At 37.7% G+C, this 21,546-nt stretch overlaps 1 protein-coding gene across 2 annotated transcripts in view; it reads right to left on the reverse strand.

Moving 5' to 3' along the window:
- Positions 1-872: 872 nt before the first annotated feature.
- RAD54B (RAD54 homolog B) overlaps positions 873-21,546 on the reverse strand; it is a 142,751-nt gene continuing 122,077 nt past the window's right edge. For both annotated transcript variants that reach the window (XM_066379134.1, XM_066379132.1), the window contains exons 9-15: positions 21,066-21,205; positions 17,042-17,332; positions 13,364-13,539; positions 9,515-9,776; positions 7,559-7,625; positions 6,961-7,161; positions 873-1,206 (exon numbers count right to left, since the gene is read on the reverse strand). In XM_066379134.1, coding sequence (XP_066235231.1) covers positions 989-1,206; positions 6,961-7,161; positions 7,559-7,625; positions 9,515-9,776; positions 13,364-13,539; positions 17,042-17,332; positions 21,066-21,205 — 1,355 coding nt within the window. In that variant the 3' untranslated portion in view covers positions 873-988. The remainder of the gene's footprint in view (positions 1,207-6,960; positions 7,162-7,558; positions 7,626-9,514; positions 9,777-13,363; positions 13,540-17,041; positions 17,333-21,065; positions 21,206-21,546) is intronic.

The following is a 21,546-nucleotide window of genomic DNA, read 5'->3' on the forward strand; positions in this document are numbered from 1 at the left end:
AAAACTTTTTAATGTCAAAAATTACTAGAGCCTGACCAGGCGGTAGCGCAGTGGATAGAGCGTCCGACTGGGATGCGGAAGGACCCAGGTTCGAGACCCTGGGGTTGCCAGCTTGAGCGCGGGCTCATCTGGCTTGAGCAAAAAGCTCACTAGCATGGACCCAAGGTCACTGGCTCGAGCAGGGGGATTACTCAGTCTGCTGAAGGCCCGCGGTCATGGCACATATGAGAAAGCAATCAATGAACAACTACTGTGTCGCAAGGAAAAACTGATGATTGATGCTTCTCATCTCTCTCCGTTCCTGTCTGTCCCTATCTATCCCTCTATCTGACTCTCTCTCTGTCCCTGTAAAAAAAAAAAAAAATTACTAGAGACATCCTCAACCTGACAGTTAAAAATTCATTCAATGTACAAACATTTGGTGGACATAACTTTATAGATGTCGTGTCAGTGCCCCATGAGTCCGAGGTTCAGATGAGGAACTATTGCTCTGAAGTACAACATTATCCTTCATCTCCTGCTGACCAACCTACTGACTAGCTGCACTCAATCAGCCCAGCAGCAACTGTTACTTCTAATGTCTTTAACATCTGCAATTCTAGTCTCTGATTCTCTTACTCCCTTGAGCTATAGTTCAAATTTATTAAGTTTCTCAATTATCTGACTTTCCTAATCAAACTTTCCTGATCAGATTAGATTTTTCTCAAGATAGGCATTTTACCTTTTTTTATATTCCTTATGAAAATTCCTTAGTGGGTACTTGATAAAAGTGCATTAATTATAGAATTACTAATAAACAATTACATGATGACAAATGTCTTTAATGTTTCAACACTTAAGTATACAAAAAATAAAACAGTGTGTATCAAAACTATAATATAGTTTACAACAAATTTATTACTGTAAATAATTCTATTCATTTTCAAAAATTACATTTACTGTTATTTCTTTAAAGGGGGAGCAAGACAATGTTGTGAATACTTCTTCGTTATAGAGCAGCAGTTTGATTGGTTATATTCTGAAAAAAGAAGGACACATTCTCTCTTATTCTTTCAAGAAAAGGATCTTTAAGATTTAAATGATCTCCAGAAAAATGTTTCCATTGCTTCAGCTGTGACATGGACAGTGGTTTCAGGGAGTTGGATGTCTTGTGAGCTAGACCACGCTGACAATTTCTAGAGACAGGGAATTTTTCCAACGAATCACCTGCAATAAGTAGAAGAATGAAAAAATCCTTAAGCCAATCAACATTCTAAATATACATTACTTTTTTTATTTAATGATAAAACAAGTTTATGCAATTTATTACATTTTGGTCTCTGACTTCAAGGACTCTATGGTCTAGTGGGAGACATACACATTAAACAAATAATCATCCAAAGAGATATGTTACAGGTCTGCGATCCCTTTTCTAAAACCTTTGGGGCCAGATATATTTCCAAAATCAGAATATAATTGGAAAGATCTGGGGAGCACTCCTTAATCAAGCCCATTAATACTCTGCAGCAAGTCATATGAATAGTATTATGAAATGGGTTAAAGACTATTGATAAATTCACATCAATTTCGGTAAGGTTTTTGCCACCAAATGAGTTTATTGCAAATTTATAAAGATAAAACAAGTTTTAGATTTCAAAACTGAAGAAAAGGGACTATGGACCTGTATTATATACAGAGGTAAAGGTATGAAGTGATATACATGGGACATAGAAGATACAGGGATCTGAGAACATATAACAGGATAAACTGACTTGTTTTTATTAAGATCTGAAAGATGAGAAGACAAGAACTATATGGGGAAGGGAAATAAAGCACTCCAGAAAAGTGATATAAAAAGGCTATGAAAGGGAAGGGAAATACGCACAGCTGAGGGACTCAGAGGAGCCTACTGCAGTTCGGGCTGAGAGAGCAAAGGCGAAGAATAATGTAAGAGAAGAAGTCAGGTAATGCAAGGTGAAGTACACATTCAAGGGCTGGTTTATGCAAAATGCTGTAATCAAATTATGAATGGAAGAGCCTAGCAGTTATTCAGTAAATCTATTTCTCTTTCCTAGGGCACTTAGGCACATTTCCCAGCCTCCATTACAGTTAAATGCAACCACTGAGTCTAGCCTATGCAATATGTATAGAAGTGGTCTATGTCACTTCCAGGGCTGGCCTATAAAAATCCCCTCTGCCACACGGTTTCCTACTTCTTCTCTTTCCTCACCTGCTGGCTGGCAGACGCTGGGATCCCAGAAGGGAACTCTAACACCTAAGAGGATGGCAGACCGAAGTGGAAGAAGCCTGGATCACTCAATCACCTCACAGAGGGCTGTCCATCATGTTCCTACCACAGGACCTGCTAGATGAGTGAGAAATACACTTCTGTGGTGGTAGCACTGCGCTTCCTGAGGGTCCTGAGCACTTATCCTACCCTAATAACTCACCACTTTAAAGACTTTATACTTTAGCCTAACAGCAATGCAGGCTATTGAAGGTTTTATTTTTTTAACCTTTTAATTATAAGAAATTTCAAATATATACAAAAGTTGATAAGATGGAAAAACGAATCGACAGGTTTATAGTCCCCACCTTCAGTAACTTTCAACTAAGAGCCAATCCTGTTTTACTGAGATCTCACTTCCTCCATTTCCTTATTATTAAATATATATCATATATCATTTCAGCGTAAATATTTCACTCGCATTTATAAAAGAGAGACTTCTCTTTAAATTTTATCACATCTAAAAAAAATTGATGGGCCTGACCAGTGGTGGCGCAGTAGACAGAGTTTCGACCCGGGACATGGAATTTCCAGGTTCAAAACCCCAGCTTGAGCACAGGGTCACCAGCTTGAGTGTGAAATCATCGACATGATCCTATGGTCACTAGCTTGAGCCCAAATGTTCACTGGCTCTGCTGCAGCCCACCACCCCCTATAAAGGCACATATGTAAAGCAATCAATGAACAACTAAAGTGTTGCAACTACCAGTTGATGTTTCTCATCTCCCTCCCTGCTTGCTTAAAAAGAAAAATGGTGTTCTTAATATCATCAAAAGCCCCTCAATGTTCAAAGTTTAAACTGAGGTTTTAATAAAAGAGATGACAAGATTACTTTGAGAATCCAGCAAACAGAATACCTTCAAAGTATTGACAAAAAAAGAAAAACTATTAACTAGAATTGTACACCTAAAAAAAATACATTTTGAAAAATCAAAGATTGAGAATGTTAACCACCAATAGGACCTGTTAGAAACAAAAAATAACATAAAAAGACAGTGAAAATGAATAAAAATGTTAAAAATTATAATAAAAAATTATAGAAAAAAGAAAATCCAGCTTTATGCTATTAATAAGAGAGATACCTAAAATATAAGAATCCAGAAATATTTATGGTAAAGAATGGGAAAAGATACAACAGACGAATACTATAAGAAAGCTGAGGTAACATGGATAACATGTTAAGACAAATGAAAGCAAAAGCCATTAAGGATAAAGAAATCACTACATAATAAAATAGGCCATAATAAAAAAATCACTAAGATGATATAAAATATATGAAGCAAAACTGACAGAACAAGAAACTTTGTCCACTGTAATAATGCAAGATTTTTAATGTCTCTCAGTAACAGATATATCTAACAATAAATTAGGTTATTAATAAAAATGGGCAATTAATATGAACAGATTATTTATATCAAGGAAATATGGCTATTAAATATAGGAAATTATGCTCAACTTCACTCATAATAAGAAAAAAGCAAATTAAGACTAGGCCAATATACGTTTTTTACTATCAGATTGGCAAAATCCAAACAATCTGATCAAGCACTACACTGGCAAAGCTGTGGGGAAGTAATCATTTTAGTACATTGTTATGGGTGTAAATGATACAGCCCCCAATGAAGAGCATTTTAGCAATATCTATTAAAACTACAAATGCATATATTCTCTGACCCAGTAACACTGATAATTTACCTTATAATTATACTTGGACATATGAAAAAAGATGTATCAACATAAATACGAACTGGAAAGAACCAAACTGTGTATCTGTGGGAGAGAGATAAATATACAACATTATATACAGTGTGTCTGTAAAGTCATGGTGCACTTTTGACCGGTCACAGGAAAGCAACAAAAGACAATAGAAATGTGAAATCTGCACCAAATAAAAGGAAAACCCTCCCAGTTTCTGTAGGATGATGTGGCAGCATGTGTGCATGCGCAGATGATGACATAACACCGTGTATACAGCGGAGCAGCCCATGGCCATGCTAGTAGAGATGTGGACGGTACAGAGGAAAGTTCAGTGTGTTCTGTGGCTCACTAAATTCGAATCCATGACCAAAGTGCAATGTGAATATTGGCGCATTTATAACGAAGCGCCACCACATAGGAATAACATTACTCGGTGGGATAAGCAGTTGAAGGAAACCGGCAGTTTGGTGGAGAAACCCCGTTCTGGTAGGCCATCAGTCAGTGATGAGTCTGTAGAGTCTATATGGGATAGCTACCTAAGGAGCCCTAAAAAATCTGTGTGTGAGCCCACATCGAACTGCACTGAATAGGTATGAAACTGGGAGAGTTTTCCTTTTATTTGGTGCAGATTTCACATTTCTGTCATCTTTTGTTGCTTTCCTGTGACCGGTCAAAAGTGCACCATGACTTTACGGACACACTGTAGATAAGGGGGAAAAGTGAGGAAACTTTCTACAATGATGCAGAAAGATCTGAAAAGACACTATTAAATGAAAAAGGTATAGTTTATACACATACTATGCTACCCTTTATTGAGGGGGAGGGAATGGACAAGAATGTGTATTCAGAATTCCTTGCATGTGCATAAAAATATATCTAGGACACACAAAAAATAATTCTAGTTACAGGGCAGGAGGGTTAGAAATTAGGTAGAAAGGAATACTGTGGAAGTTTTCACTATATACAATTTATATATTTTTTCAATTTTTTATTTTTTGCTTGATCTTAGAAGAGAGGAAGGAGAAACATTGATTTGTTGTTCCACTTATTTATGCATTCATTGGTTGATTTTTGTATGTGCCCTGACTGGGGATCAAATCTGCAACCTTGGCATAGTGGAATGCGCTCTAACCAATTGGAAAGGACTACAATCTATATTTATATTTTAAGTGACTGAGCCATATAAATAGCTTACCAATTTATGAGCTAAAACAGGAAGTTTTTAAATACATAAAATAAGAAAAAATTGATTTGGTAACAACATTTTACTAATATGGTAGAACTCTAAACTAAGTAATGAGAGAACAGACTTGGTTTTCGTGCACAAAGAAACATTTATAAAGTGACCACATACCAGGCCACACACCAAGTTTGTATAATTATCAAAGAATCAATATTATGCAGACCATATTTCAGACTACAATAATGCCATAGTCAGAATTCAATAACAAAACTAAAATACATTTTAAAACACATTTTGAAACAATTCATGAGTTAAAGAGGATATCATTATGGAAAATATAAAATATTTAGAACTGAATAATAAAAAGACTGCATGGCAGAATTATAAGATTCAGTTTAGAGAAAAATTTACAGCCTAAGTATCCATTTCATAAAAGAAGACTGAAAATCATTAAGCTAAGCATTCAATTTGAAAAATAAAAACAACAGAGTAAGTACAAGAAAAAAAAATAAAAGCAGAATTAAAATAGAAAACAAAGAGAATCAAGTATTAATTTATATGAAATATAAATTCTTCCATGTCAGTCTCAACAGTTTAACTTCTTAAACGTACTCAATAAAATTGATCAAGTGATTTCAAACTCTCGAACATTGCTCTCTCAAGGTCTACTTCTCATTCAGTTCCTATTTAAATGGTGTTAATTCCAGAGAATTGATGTTTTTAGCTTCACTTAACCAGCACTAGCAGTTCATCGAGTACTGAGAAGTAGAGTGTCCCATGCTGTCTCAGAAAATATGACCCCATTATAATTAATGTCTACACAAAACACAAAGAGTAAAATTATTCTGTCAAGTGTATATTTTTCTGAAATAGAAATAAGGATTAAAAATATTTTCTAATCTGACCAGTGGTTAACAGATATCTGACAAAGGACAGAGCATCTACCTGGGACGCTGAGGTCCCAGGTTTGAAACCCCAAGGTTGCTGGCTTGAGGGCAGGCTTGCCAGCTTGAGTGTGGGGTCGCCAGAGTGGTCACTGGCTCAAGCCTAAAGGTCACTGACTTTAAGACCAAGCCTTGAACACAGGGTCATTGGCTTGGATTGAGCCCCACTCCAGTTAAAACAGGCCTAAGCAGCAATCCACAAACAACTAAAGTGATGCAACTACAAGTTGATGCTTCTCGTCTCTTTCCCTTCCTGTCTCTCTTAATAAAAATTTTATCGCCAGACCAGGTGGTGGTGCAGTGGATAGAGCGGTGGCCTGGGACACTGAGGACCCAGGTTTGAAACCTTGAGGTCGCCAGCTTGAGTGCAGGCTCATCCAGCTTGAGCATGGGATCATAGATATGATCCCATAGTTGCTGGCTTGAGCCCAAAGGTCACTGGCTTGAATCCCAAGGTCTCTGGCTTGAGCCCCCCTGGTCAAGGCACATATGAGAAAGCAATCAATGAATAACTAAGGTGGTATTGCAACTATGAGTTGATGCTTCTCAACTCTTTCCCTTCCTGTCTGCCCCTCTCTCTCACTAAAAAAAAAATTAAAAATAAATGAAGCCATTAGACCAGGATTTGAAAAATTTCTCTAAGTTAAAACTTTTACAACTAATTTAGAAACAAGACACTAAATTGAGATTAAGGTTCTAATTAATATTTTCTCAAATACTGATCTGGTGGTTATCCTATGACCTAAGGAAGAAAGAAAATCAACATTTACAAAGGTTATGTATTTTAGTCATTCTGTATTTAAGTATTTTCAACTGCTGAAGAGAAACAAGTTAACTTTACCATCATAACAGAATTAAAATAAACAAACCTGTCTGATCTTGCTCTCCTGTACAGTCGCAGTCAAGCAGGTCATGAGTAACACAATGTGAACTTTCGTGTAATGTGAACAAATTTTTAAGTTCCTCTACTGAAAATTGAATATGCTCAGATGTCTTGGTTGGGTCTACAACTGCCCCGGAAAGACTTTGCTTACTGATTTGCCTTTGATAGATCTTTTCTTCTATTGTACCTGAAGAGAAAACACTCATTAGATTTACCTCAAGTCTTTGTCTTTTATTTTTTTAGGGTAAAATAGGTTTAGCATTCTAGTTAACAAAAGAACAATTAATTCCTAACACTGAAGCACAGTTTAATAACAAAATTTTTTAAATATTAAAAAAAAAATTTTAATATATTTATTTTAGTGAGGGGGGTAGAAAGAGAGAGAAAAAGAGAGAAGGGGGGAGGAGCAGGAAGCATCAACTCCCATATGTGCCTTGACCAGGCAAGCCCAGGGTTTCGAACCGACAACCTCAGCATTCCAGGTCGATGTTTCATCTACTGTGCCACCACAGGTCAGGCCAACAAATTTTTCTTTTTAATTATTGAAAGGGAATTCCTTTTTTGTCACATTGAAGGATTATTACCTGTGGTTAGGAGTCTATAAATATGTACAGGATGTTTCTGACCGTCTCTCCACACTCTAGACATTGCCTTAGAAAATAAATGAGAATTCTCAGAGTATAGTTAAAACTAATCATCTTTTCCACATAAGCCATTTGCATTAATACATTTAAGATTAGGAATTCTAGATTTTACTTATAGCTTAAAAAAAAAAAAAAAAAGCCCAGGCCTACCTAAGCATTCTCCACTTCCTGTTTTTTTCCTGGGAAAAACAAAGGGCTGGACACCCACTGTGGCACTGTAAAGTAACTGCCAGGGGAGCAGCAAGAGAGAGGGCTGGCCTAGCTGCATCAGAGAATGGCACAGTGAGGTTAAACAGCAAGAATGCAAAGAACTGTATATATGTTGTCAGCAGGGAGGGTTTATTTCCAGTCAAAGTAGCTCATGATTTGTCCCTAAGGAATCCCTAGGATTCCTGCAATCACATCAAGCTCTAGGCAGTTCCTTGTGGTTTAAGGATCAATAATATTGTACAGTAAAAGGTTGACACTTAAACCCTGCACATTCCAAAGAAAAGTCTGGCTTTCCAACCAGCTCCTGGGAGATAACCTCTAAGCTCTTGCCTAATAAGAGGATTTTTGTTTACCTGGGGCCCTGAGCCACACTGGATAGTTTATGCTAACATTGTGATTTAGATGACAGCCTTGGACTATGTCCCGTCAGTTTGACCTCTGGTGGGTCTGGAGACTGAATACCTAGAGTACTGCATGCTTACAGGACCAATCACCAACAAAAATCTAGACACCGAGATACAAGTGAACTCCTCCATTTGACAATACTTCACAATTATCACTTGTTGATGCTAAGAGAACTAAGTGTGGTCCTTACAATTCCAGTACAGGAAGAAGACTGGAAGCTCCTGCCCGGTCTCTTCAGGACTCTGCCCTATGTACCTTTTTACTTTTACTGAGTGTAGTCTGTACCTTTCACTGTAATAAAAACACAGCTATCAACTGAGGTGCTAATCTTTAAGTAAAAATCTCAAAATACATAAAGATGGACTGTATTCTGAAGAAAACTAAAAGCTTCTTCTGAAATATTTTCCTAAATAAGCTAATTTTATATCTTTACTGTATTCTGCACAAAAACTGATTATAGCATCTATAATACTTTATTGTCTTCCCCTGATGGTAATAAGCATCCTGAAGGCCCAATTGTGCAGTAAATTAGAGTGTAGAGACATACAGATTTAGGTTTGAATCCCTACTCTGCCTCTTATAAGCTACGTGACCTAGAACAAGCTTCCAAATTTTCATCTGGAAAATGGGACTAATAATATTCACACTTGCAAGGATTACTGTGAAGAATGAATACACATAATCATACATCGTCATCTTTGTATTCCCACCAGGTATATCCCTAGTAGGCATTCTATAATGATTTTTTATTTTTGTTTTTATTTTTTTATTAAGTAAGAGGCAGGGAGGCAGAGAGACAGACTCCCACATGTGCCCCTGACTGGAGTCCACCTGGCAAGCCCCCTACCAGGCGGTGCTTTGCCCATCTGGGCCGCTGTCCCATTGCTTGGAAACCAAGCTATTTTAGTGCCTGAGATAAGGCCATGGAGCCATCCTTAGTGCCTGGGGCCAACTTTGCTCGAACCATTTGAGCCATGGCTGTAGGAGGGGAAGAGGGAGAGGGAGAGGGAGAGGGAGAGGGAGAGGGAGAGGGGGAGGGGAAGGGAGGGGGAGGGGGAGAGAGGGAAGGGGAAGGGGGAGAGGGAGAGGGGGAGGGGGAGGGGGAGGGGAGGGGAAAGGGGAGGGGGAGGGGAGAGGGGGGTGAGAAGGAGATGGTCACTTCTCCTGTGTGCCCTGATTGGGAATCAAACCTGGGACTTCCACGGGCCAGGCTGATGCTCTCCCACTGAGCCAATGGCCAGGGCCTATAATGTTTATTTAATGCATAAAAAATAGTCCTACCTGGATATCAGTGGCTGGATTCCAGTCAATGTCATAGAGAATTAAGTGAGATCCTCCAATAAGGTTAAGTCCCACACCACCAGCTTTTGAACTTAACAACAAAATAAAATCAGAAGAGTATTTACTGTTGAAGCCATCAACAATTTGCTGCCTTTGAGAAATTGGTGTTTGTCCATCAAGTCTTGTATAAGCATATCCATGACGATTACATATTTCTTGTAAAATATTCAAGGTTTGTGTGTAGTTGGATACCAACACCACCCTATCAATCAAAAAGAAAGACTCTTGATATATACAATTTTAAGGCAATATTTGATTATTTTAATTGAAGGTAAATACTAAATAATATTATCACTGATCTTTATAGAACATGCAACAATGACCACATACATTAAAACACTGGTTTCTCCTTCAAATTCAACTTTGAAGTCAATATCTAAGAGACTTTCTGTTTTAAGATCGTGAAGTACATACCTGTCTGCCTTCTTCACCTCTCTGAAGTCACCCTAAAAACAGCAAAAGAATAAAATCCAGAAATACAAATTCTATCTTTTATAAAACAAGGAGACATCAGACTTCTCAAAAACAAGTCCAAAAGCTAGAATATGTATAAAGCTATCACTTCAAAATTCTAAGATAACACTATTTCAATCTAGAATCTTATTACCAGGCTAGCTGTCAGTCAAGTGCTAGGGTAGAATAAAGATAGTTTCAGACAGAGAAGAAGTCAAAAAATATTTACCTCTCATCTTCTCTTTCTTAGAAAGCTACCACAGGATATACTCTAGCAAAACGTGACACACAGGAAATAGGAGATCCAACACAGATGAGAAGAAAAAGGCATTTATAGGTGACAGTTAAGCAAAGTTCCAGGATGGTAGCTATGTAGCAAGATTAGAGAACAACCAGTTCAAATTGTAGCAGGACAGCAGAGGACTCCAAGATAAAAGGCAAAATATACTGCTCACAAAAATTAGGGGATATTTCAAAATGAATATGAAATGATAAAATATCCCCTAATTTTTGTGAGCAGTATATAAAGGAACTTAAAGACTGATAGGAACCATGTACATTACTACCAGGTACTGAAGGGTATGAGAAGACTTTGTAATAGAAAATAAAGTAAATGGGGAAGAGGGATAAAAAGGCAATCAATAGCTCCAGGAGAGAAAAAGTTGTTCAGTAGGCCCTGGCCGGTTGGCTCAGTGGTAGAGTGTCAGCCAGGCATGTGGAAGTCCCAGGTTCGATTCCCGACCAGAGCACACAAGAGAGGTGCCCATTTGCTTTACCACCCTTTCCTCTCTCCTTTCTCTTTATCTTTCTCTTCCTCTCCCACAGCCAAGGCTCCATCAGAGCAAAGTTGGTCCCAGGCACTGAGGATGGCTCCATGGCCTCTGTCTTAGGTGCTAGAATGGCTCCAGTTGCAACTGAGTAACGCCCCAGATGGGCAGAGCATCGCCTCTAGTGGGTCTGCCAGGTAGATCCCGGTCAGGCGCTTGAGGGAGTCTTTCTGCCTCCCTGCTTCTCACTTCAGAAAAACACAAAAATAAAAAGAAAGGAACTGTAATCATGTGAGCTGTTTGTCTTAGAGGTAAACAAATTAATTGTGATATCATAGTTGTAAACATTAATTAAACCAGAATTTATTTAACTGTCTTGGAAGGATATAAGGTGAAGGGAGGACACAGAGTGCTAAATTCTCATGAACCATAAGAAGTGGTCATTAGATAATATCAAAAACAATGAGATGAGTGATATCAGCAAGATGTCACTGGACTAAGACATCTTTCGTTATCCCATGGAAATATTAAATAAATATCTGGAAATTGATGAAAATAACTTTATAGGAGCTCTGGAAATCGAAGATCTATAGCAACAAAGTGAATGCTCAATCAAGAAAAAAACCACATTGAAAATGATAGGGAATTTCATGGTGTTGTCAGTTATTCTTGCCCTACTGGTGTAGATAGAAATGAGGCTCTTTCACTGAGTCTAAAAGAAAACATCCCAGAGACTCAGAGGGCTCTAAAAATTTTCACAAGTCAAATGATACTATAAATCCTCTGAAGGTCTTAAAACTCCTTGACAAACATAATCACTAATTTGCAGTTTTTCTATGTATTTCTGCCTTAATTCACTGACTCAGTTTGAAGGTTTCCTACCTAAAGATAATCAAGACAGAGTCACTGTACTACATGGACTTATAAGAGAAATAATGATTAAATATTAACTATAATGTGAGAAACACTCCCTGAGAGGGAGGTACTAGATGCTACAAAGAACAGAAGAGAGATGGCTAACTCAGTCTGAGGCTAGGGGCTTCCGAAAGGAGGGCGAGTGTGAGCTGAGTACTAATGAAGAGAAAAGGCTGGCCAGAGAATGAGAAGAGGAGGTAACGGTGACAGGAAACCACAACAGGGAAGAGCACAGGGTAAGAAACAGAGCAAATGACAAGTTCTGCAGGTAATTTGGTAGGATTGGACCACGTGACAGGAATGAAGGAATGGTGAGAGACGAGGCTGGAAAACAAAGTATTAGCCAGGTCATAGAGAATCTTGACCAATGTGCTTAGAAATTTCTGGAAGACAACTGGGAGTCTTTGAATGGTTTTTTTTTAAGGAGTAACATGTCACATTTCTATTTAGAAATATGATTTAGAGCAATGTTGATATGTAATGGGATTGAAAGTAAGAGGGAAATATATAGTTTATAAGAGACTATCATAACCCCAATCAGTAACTGTAAGACACAAAACAAAAATCTCGGTACTAGGAGGAAATGGAGTCCCAAGATCTGAAATAAAATCCATAGAATTCAGTGACTGATAATGTCGACAAAATGAAGGAGAAAAGTTGAGTCTAAAATGATAAGGTTTTTGCCTGACCAGGCGGTGGCACAGTTGGATAGAGCGTCGGACTGGGATGAGGAGGACCCAGGTTCGAGACCCCGAGGTCGCCAGCTTGAGTGCGGGCTCATCTGGTTTGAGCAAAGCTCACCAGCTTGGACCCAAGGTCACTGACTCGAGCAAGGGGTTACTTGTTCTGCTGAAGGACCACGGTCAAGGCACATATGAGAAAGCAATCAATGAACTAAGGTGTCGCAACAAAAAACTGATGATTGATGCTTCTCAGCTCTCTCCATTCCTGTCTGTCTGTCCCTATCTGTCCCTCTCTCTGACTCTCTCTCTGTCTCTGTAAAAAAAAAAAAAAAAAAAAAAAGGTAAGGTTTTTGTTTGTATTATGTACCACTCGTCAAGCCAAGGAAAAATGAAGAGGATCAGGCTTGCAATGGCAAAATGATGAAGCTGCTTATATGAAACTTAAAGTCTGGCAGGACATCAGGATAGATTTAGGTGTCTATTAAACAATTAAAAAGAAGGATGTGGAAACTAGAAGAGAGAGTTGAACTAAAGAGACCGATCTGTAATCAATACTAAATGGATGACAGTTAAAAACTATGGGGAGTAAAGATAACCCAAAAAGGTGTTCAGAGAAAGGAGACTCAAGAGAAAACCCTAAGGACTATCAACATTTAAGGGACAGTAAAAGAAAGACTGTAAAAGAGATTAAGGTACAAGCTAGGTATTACATACCAAAAGGCATCTCTAGAGTTTAAAAAATATATGTATTTACTTACATTTAGTTTTCTCTTAAATAAAAACTTACAGACACATTGGTAATGATGAGTTTAACAAATACTGAGAGTTGACCATGCCCCCCAAAGAAAACTTCTTTTTAGTTTTCTTCTTTAAAAAAGAAAAAAAAAAAAGGAAGTGTTGGGGGAATAAGAACATACTCTAAGCCAAACTTCCACGAGCACTTAAAGCAGTTCACGAGACTGACCACTTACTTTTCAGTAGGACGAAGTTCATGGACGACTGCTAAGAGCTTTGTCAGCACCTGCAGTTTTCCTGACTCCTCCTCCGTAAACATGAGAGGGTTGTAATCAGCAGGGAATGCACTCATCAAGCCTTCGTACAGACTCCTCTCTTCATTTCCATCCCAAGTTGAACTACATTCTTTTTCCTATTCAAAAGAATAATTAACACTGGTTTGTGTTTTGTTTTTTATTGGAAGGGGAAAATGCTAAAATTATGGAAACAAAAAAGGTGAATATTAATAGCTACCTGAAAAGACCAAGCTAACTATCATGTAAATCTTAACAGGTTATAATTTGGTCATTAAAAAAAAAAAAAGTAACATACATCCTACTAAGTTAATTACAGAGCAGTTCTAGTGTAGTCTCCTAATGCCTGCTGCCTTTACCCTTTAAGTACATTATCATTGTCTAGATGTAACTTGAAGGGGGGGGGGAGAGCAGAGAAGTAAAGGAGAGAAAAACAGAGGACAAATAGTGCTACAAAATCTATCCTCTCCAAAAACCTGAGATTTCTCATCAGCGATACCTCTTTTTCACTCTTCCCTTTTTCCCTTCCTGCTATTACTTTTCTCTCCTGGTTTGTGGGTTTCACACAGCACCTCCCAGGTGATACTCAAAAACAAGCACAGCAGTTCACTCAATCTTATCAATTTCTTCTACAAGAATGAGCAATTCTGCCAATCAGTTAACAGAAATGTATTCTTATACCAATATTTTTTATTTTACCAATAGTTTTTAGAATAATTTTATTCCAGAGTGATTATCAACACCTCTGCAATTCCCATTCCAAAACTGGCTAGTTGACATGTGAACATGTAAACAAAGATTATATTTATTAATGACTACATCACTTTTTAGGTTAAGTTTCTGGGACTGGCAGGTCTCCTTACTTTCTCCTAATTTACCATATTTATCACATGTGGAAGGCTCATTTCAGCCATTTTATATTGATCCTTATTTGTAGTATCCTATGTAGTGTACTATGCCTGTTATTAGTTAGCTGATACATTCTGGACCATTATAAGGTCTTCCTTTTTTTTTTTTGACAGAGACAGAGAGAGGGACAGATAGGGACAGACAGACAGAAAGGGAAAGAGATGAAAGAGACGAGAAGCATCAACTCTTCGTTGCAGCACCTTAGTTGTTCATTGATTGCTTTCTCATATGTGCCTTGACCATGGGGCTACAGCAGACCGAGTGACCCCTTGCTCAAGCCAGCAACCTTGGACTCAAGCTGGTGAGCCTTTCTCAAATCAGATGAGCCCCGCACTCAAGCTGGCAACCTCGGGGTCTCGAACCTGGGTCCTCCATATCCCAGTCCAACGCTCTATCCACTGCGCCACTGCCTGGTCAGGCTATAAGATTTTTCTTTCAAGGAAGAATTTTTGGCTTCTATTTTTGCTGGGCATCATGTATATGTTTCTTAAAAAGTTGCTTAATAGCCTTACCAGGCGGTGGCACAGTGAATAGAGCATCGGACTGGGATGCGGAAGACCCAGGTTTGAGACCCCGAGGTTGCCAGCTTGAGCGCAGGTTCATGTGGTTTGAGCAAAAAAGCTCACCAGCTTGGACCCAAGGTTGCTGGCTCGAGCAAGGGGTTACTCGGTCTGCTGAAGGTCCGCAGTCAAGGCACATATGAGAAAGCAATCAATGAACAACTAAGGTGTCACAAGGAAAAACTGATGATTGATGCTTCTCATCTCTCTCCGTTCCCGTCTGTCCCTATCTACCTCTCTCTCTGACTCTATCTCTGTTAAAAAAAAAAAAAAAAAAAGTTGCTTAATAAATAATCATAATCTTGTCTATTACAGAGTTACAGCAGCTGACTTTTATAATAAACCATGTAAATATAATAACCCATTGCAGGATAAACTTAGGAGACTTCTCGTACAACACTGCATTTTATAAGTATGTGATTAATGACCTCAGCATCTTGTGTTTGAAAATTATGATTTTACTGTTTGAAGAAAAAAATATAAGGCCCTGGCTGGTTAGCTCAGTTGGTTAGAGCATCATCCCAAAACACCAAGGCTGTGGGTTTGACCCCTGGTCAGAAGCAACCAATGAATGCACAACTAAGTGGAACAACAAATGAATGCTTCCTTCTCTTTCTTTCTCTCTCTCTAAAATCAACCACTCAATTAAAAAAACAAAATATATAAGAATATAAATTGTTAAGGGCAAGTTGGAGGAGATAAAAGGCTATTAATAGTTACTGTGCAACTTTGCATACTATTTTATCAAATTGCCCAATAACATTACCAGGAAACTATTATTGTCTCTGCTTTCCAGTTAAGAAAGCTAAGGCTCACAGGTGTAACCTGACTATAGTTAAAGAACTAGTAAGTAGTACAGTAGGGACTGGTACTCAGTTCCAACTCCAAAACAGAAAACTCTCACTATTCTTCATTAAATATCCAAATGGTCAGCTCTACTATGTAGCCATTAAAAATCATACTTGTATAAGGTATCTTATTTTGGAAAATGTTCACAATTTATTAAGTAGGAAAATATATATCAAATAATAAGGACAGCATCATTAAACTTCAGTTTCTCTAAAAGATCAAAATATTTGGGCCCCGGCCAGTTGGCTCAGAAGTAGAGCATCAGCTCGGCATGTGAAAGTCCCAGGTTCAATTCCCAGTCAGGCCACACAGGAGAAGCGATCATCTGCTTCTCCACCTCTCCCCTTCCTCTCTGTCTCTCCCTTCCCCTCCCACAGCCATGGCTGGAGCAGGTTGGCCCAACCGCTGAGGATGGCTCCATGGCCTTGCCTCAGGCACTAAAGTATCTCACTTGCCAAGCAACAGAGCAGCAACCCCAGATAGGCAGATAGATCATCGCCCAATAGGGAGCTTGCTGGTTGGATCCTGGTCTGGTCAGGGTGTGTCCCGGAATGCTTCTCTGCCACCCCGCCTGTCACTTAATTAAAAAAAGATCGGGGATGGTAATAGTACTTATTACATAAAATTTTATAAAGAATACATAAAATAATTCTAAAAAAGTACTTCATATTTAGTACATGATTAGTGCTTAATAAGTGTGAGCTAAGATTATTATTATTAATACCAATATGTGGTTTTCTCTGGCTGGAGAGCTTTATTTCTTTATAATAAATTCCTGAAAGTGGTATGCCAGGTAACAAAATATACAAAACTATAAGGCTTTTGATACATATTACCAAACTATCTTCAGTTTTAGCAATTTATATTCTAACCAGTATATAATTTTTATTTTCTTCTTTGTGACTTTCTGAATTTCATACATACTTTTCTAATGAAAAACTTAAATTATTTTTAATGGCAAATTTTATGTTTGCTGGCACCAAACAAACAGGACTGAGTGGCTATATTAATATACAATAGGAAGGGGGACCAGGACAAAGTTCTAGACAAGGTACAAAGGGCACAGGGCACATACTCTAGATGGAGCAGAGCCTCAACCCATTTCATCCCTAGTTCAGCTCTGTGAATGGGACATACTCTGGAGAACAAGCAGGAGACTGGACCTGCTCTGTAGCAGAACCATACTGAAAAGACTCAGATCTTTGAGAAAACCCACAAAATGCAACCCCAGGGATTAGTCATGTCATTCACATGACATAGAACCTTCAGCTCATATCCTGACACAGTCTCACATACAACTTACCTTTATAGAGTTGAACAAAAGGCAGGGGTGATTGCACAGTTTTTTCAGAGCTCCTATACATATTAGATGAGGACTATTTTCCAACAAACCTTGAAGGCAGAATCTGACAGCTTGAGAACTCAACAGTTTTTTATAAAGTTCAATCTGTAGTGCTCCCAGTCGGCAAAAGACTACAGTCTCTATTTTCGGTGGAAGATATCTATTTATTATTTCTTGTGTTCTTCTAAGGAAAAAGTGTCCAGTGAGACAAATAAGCTCAGCTGTTCTTCTCTCTCCTAATTCCTTTTCTTCCTATGAAAAAATAGCAGACTTAAAGTATTATAGACAAATAACTGTAATTAAAATGAGTATTAAATATTTTGTAATGATAAACTAGTTACTTCCTTTCAGATTTTTTATTTAACAATAAATAGAATACATGTTTGGGAATGAAAAACCAACCATCATCTCTTTAAGGTTCAGTATAATGATTTAATTAATTGAAGCCACAAATTTTTGGTTGTTTGGCTATTTGGCATCAATTAGACCCATCAAAAATCAATAGTCTACAAACTAAATTATTCTGTAAGCTTTTATGTAAATATTGTAATGATACATAGTCTTAAAATAAAAGCAAAGAACTGATACAGTAAATTCTACTAAGCAAATATTTAGACAAGCTATTGATAATAAGATTAAGCCTACAGAAACTTATTGGCACAAAGCACTGCAGATTCTTTCAAAATCATTGTACATTATTCATTAAATAGTACAGTTTTAAAATCAAAATATGGTAGGAATAAAATATATATTCAACTTCTCTCTATAATCTTTAGAGTATACAGAACTTCACAATAAAGCTTAAAATAAATACCACATGTATATATTTGTTTATATGTAAATTAAAAATTTCCTTTATATTTTAAAATTGTTTTCAATTTTTATTACAAAACAAAAAGAAATAGGTTCAATGAAGAAAAGTCATTAAATACAACTAGACAAATATAAGAAAATTAAAACCAGCTTTAGCCCTGGCCGATTAGTTCAGTGGTAGAGCATCAGCCCAGCATGTGGAAGTCCTGGGTTCGATTCCTGGCCAGGGCACACAGGAGAAGCACCCATCTGGTAAAGTAAGTGTGGAGGAATGCTGGTCAAGATGGCAGAGTAGGTAAACGCAGTATTCACATCCCCCCATGACCATATCAAAAGTACAGCTAAACTACAGAACAACCATCATTAAGAACAGACTGCTGGCCTGTGGTGGAGCAGTGGATAAAGCATCGACCTGGGATGCGCGTTGCTGGTTCGAAACCTTGGGCCTGCCTGGTGTCAAGGCACATACACTAGCAACCAATGAACAACTTAAGTGAAGCAACCAAGAATTGATACTTTTCACTACCCTCTCTCTCTGTCCTCTGTCTGTAAAATCAATAAATAAAATCTTTAAAAACAATTACTGCCTGGTATCAAGCTGAACAGAAGTCCTACAACTACAAGCCATGTTGAGACTCATAGGAGGGGTAGAGATGAGGAACAGGCTGGTCCCATGCCCATGTGTGGAAGTTACAAATCAGGAAGTATTCTCAGCTGCAGAAGTACCCCTTGAGGAGCAAAAAGTCCCAACCCCAGACCAGGCTCCTCAACCCAGCATTCCAGTGTCAGGAAGATAAGTGTCTATAAATTCTGGCTTTGAAAACACAGAGATTGGGGCTCAGTGATATGGAGAGCTGCTCAACTCCCACACATTCCTCTTAAAGGGCCCGTGCATGGACTTACTCTAAGTCACTCGCTCTGAGTTCCAGTGTCTGGAACCGCAGTTCCAAAGGCACCAAGAATAAATATATGGGGAGGAACGGAATGGTCTGGCTACAAGGCAAAGACTGAAAGGGCAGCTTTCTCAGATAGAAGTGCTGGCAGAAGTCACTGTTCGTTGAGCCCTCCCTTTATAGGCACAGGTGGCCACCAAATCTAAGTTTCCATCACCGTGGCTAAGCTGTTCACCCTTGCCCAGGACCATCCGAGCCTCTACCAGTACCACTTCCATAATGGCCTGTCTTGCTTTGCTCACGCTGCAGGCTTTCCTAAAATCACTCAAAGGTTCACAAACCCCAAACAAACATCTGGTCTCAACATGCCTGTACCTTTTACTAAGCAATCACAAGCTCAGTACTAGTGGCAACCATTTGCAAGTCACTCTGTAGCTCATACCAGATGGCCCTGGACAGGGAACAGGCAGCAGTTGACCTTAGCCTACACCTCTAGCAGCCAGTGGCTCAATCACTTTGAGCATTGGCATAGGTGCTGAGGATAGTTTGGTTGGGCCAAGCATCAGCCTCACGCACTGAGGAATAGCTTGGTTGGTTCAAGCATTTGGCCCCAGACAGGGGTTGCCAGGTAGATAATGGTCTCAGCACATGTGGGAGTCTGTCTAACCTCCTCTCATTAAAGAAACACACAAACAAAAAAAACAGAAGTGGTACATATATGGACTATGACTCAGCCATAAAAAAGAATGAAATGTTGTCATCTGCAAGAACATGGTGGATTTAGAGGGTATATTATGCTAAGTAAAATAAATCAGACAGAAAAAGGCAAATCCGTATGATTTCATTTATATGTGGAATCTAAAAAGCAAAACAAAACAGAAACAGACACGTAGATACAGAGAACATGTTGATGGCTGCCAGATGAAGGGGGCTTCGGGATGGGTGAAAAAGAAGGTAGTAAAAAGTAAAAATTGGTAGTTTCAAAATACTCATGGGGATGTAAAGTATAGCATAGAAAATATCGTCAATAATATTGTAATAACTATGTATGGTATCAAATAGGTACTGATTTATCGGGATGATCACTTTGTAAGTTACATAAATATCTAATTATTATATTGTACAGCTGAAACTAATATAATATTGTATGTCAACTAATTAAAAAAATTTTTTTTAATCATTAAAAAAATGGCTTATGTATATCTTCCAAATTTCTTTCTTGGCATAAATATGCAAATATATTCAATATTTTATATGTTTAAGTTTTTTATAACAACAACAACAAAAAGATCTCAAGCTATGAACCTTCATGGAAACAAAAAAACCAGTCAGTTTAGCTTATTGTTGTATTCCAAATGTTCAGTACTTAATTAGCATTTGGTCAACTTTTAACATGTAAGTGTTGGATAAATAAATGAATGCGATTTTATCTTTAAATAATGTATCAGAAGCATTTCCCATGCTATAAAAAACTTACATAAACAATTGTTTTTATAGTTCCTGGTCTGGGAAATGCTCAATAAATATTTGTTGACTAATTACTGTATTTTATTAATTCTGAGACTTTTTTTTCACTCAAGATTCTCTGAAATAGGATGCTTTTTACAGCTAGTGACTTCTTACATAATTGATAACATCTTTTTCTTGTTGGTATATATAATAATGATGCATTTTAGAATTGTTAAGTGTCTTAGATTTACTGAAATATTGAGTCTATACAACATGTAGACACTATTTTCTTACCTCAGAAATGTTTATTTTCAATTAGTTTGTTTCCTTTAGTATGCTTCTACTTTTAACCTTTACAACTAAATCTTTCAGCAATTTTTACAATTCCTAAAAGTTGCACAAAGCTACAAGATATACACAATTTTAAGTCTTTCAAAACACATTGCCATTTGTACGAACTTACATTCTGACCAGTAAAGGACACTACTGTCATCTACACTTACCATTACTATTGTAAATCTAGTCAACTAAAACATCTATAGAAAACTACAAAAGTTACTTCATGATTCTTTTGGTTTAGTTTTCAATGCCAGTAATGATTAGTATTTTTATGTTTATGGTCATTTAAAATTCTTTGTGAAGTACCTATTTATAAATTTTTAGAAAGTGATAATGTTATTTTCTAAAATAAGAAATGAGTCAAAAGATCATGAGAAAAAATATTTAGTATACTAATTTAACTTTTCCTAGATTAAAATTACCCAAGTTATAGATAATTTTCCTAGACATACTGCTCTTTTTCAACCTAAATTTATTAAAATAAATTATACCTCAGAAGCAGAAGGTTGTTTTGATATAAGGATGGGTTCTTCATATATTTTTCTGTAGGATGACAAAGAGCCTAATACTCCTGGGTTTACAAAATCAATTAATGCAAAAAATTCTTGCAGATCATTCTGAACTGGAGTACCTAAAGAGATAAAAGTGATGAGGTCAAGTTTGTGTTTTACCATCACAGGTCTGTATAGGAATCTGTACTTTCTTCCTTAAGAGGACTAAATGTAAGTAAAGTCCCTAAAACTGGGGACAAAAGAGCAGCCAAATCAAGTTGAAAATAATATGTTAATAATTATATAAATTTTCGGCCTGACCTGTGGTGGCTCAGTGGATAAAGCTTTGACCTGGAATGCTGAGGTCGCCGGTTCGAAACCCTGGGCTTGCCTGGTCAAGGCACATATGGGAGTTGATGCTTCCTGCTCCTCCCTCCCCCTTCTCTCTCTCTCTCTCACTCGCTCTCCTCTCTAAAAATTA

The sequence above is a fragment of the Saccopteryx leptura genome, chromosome 3 (genome assembly GCF_036850995.1).
Source record: "Saccopteryx leptura isolate mSacLep1 chromosome 3, mSacLep1_pri_phased_curated, whole genome shotgun sequence".
Classification (NCBI taxonomy): Eukaryota; Metazoa; Chordata; class Mammalia; order Chiroptera; family Emballonuridae; genus Saccopteryx; species Saccopteryx leptura.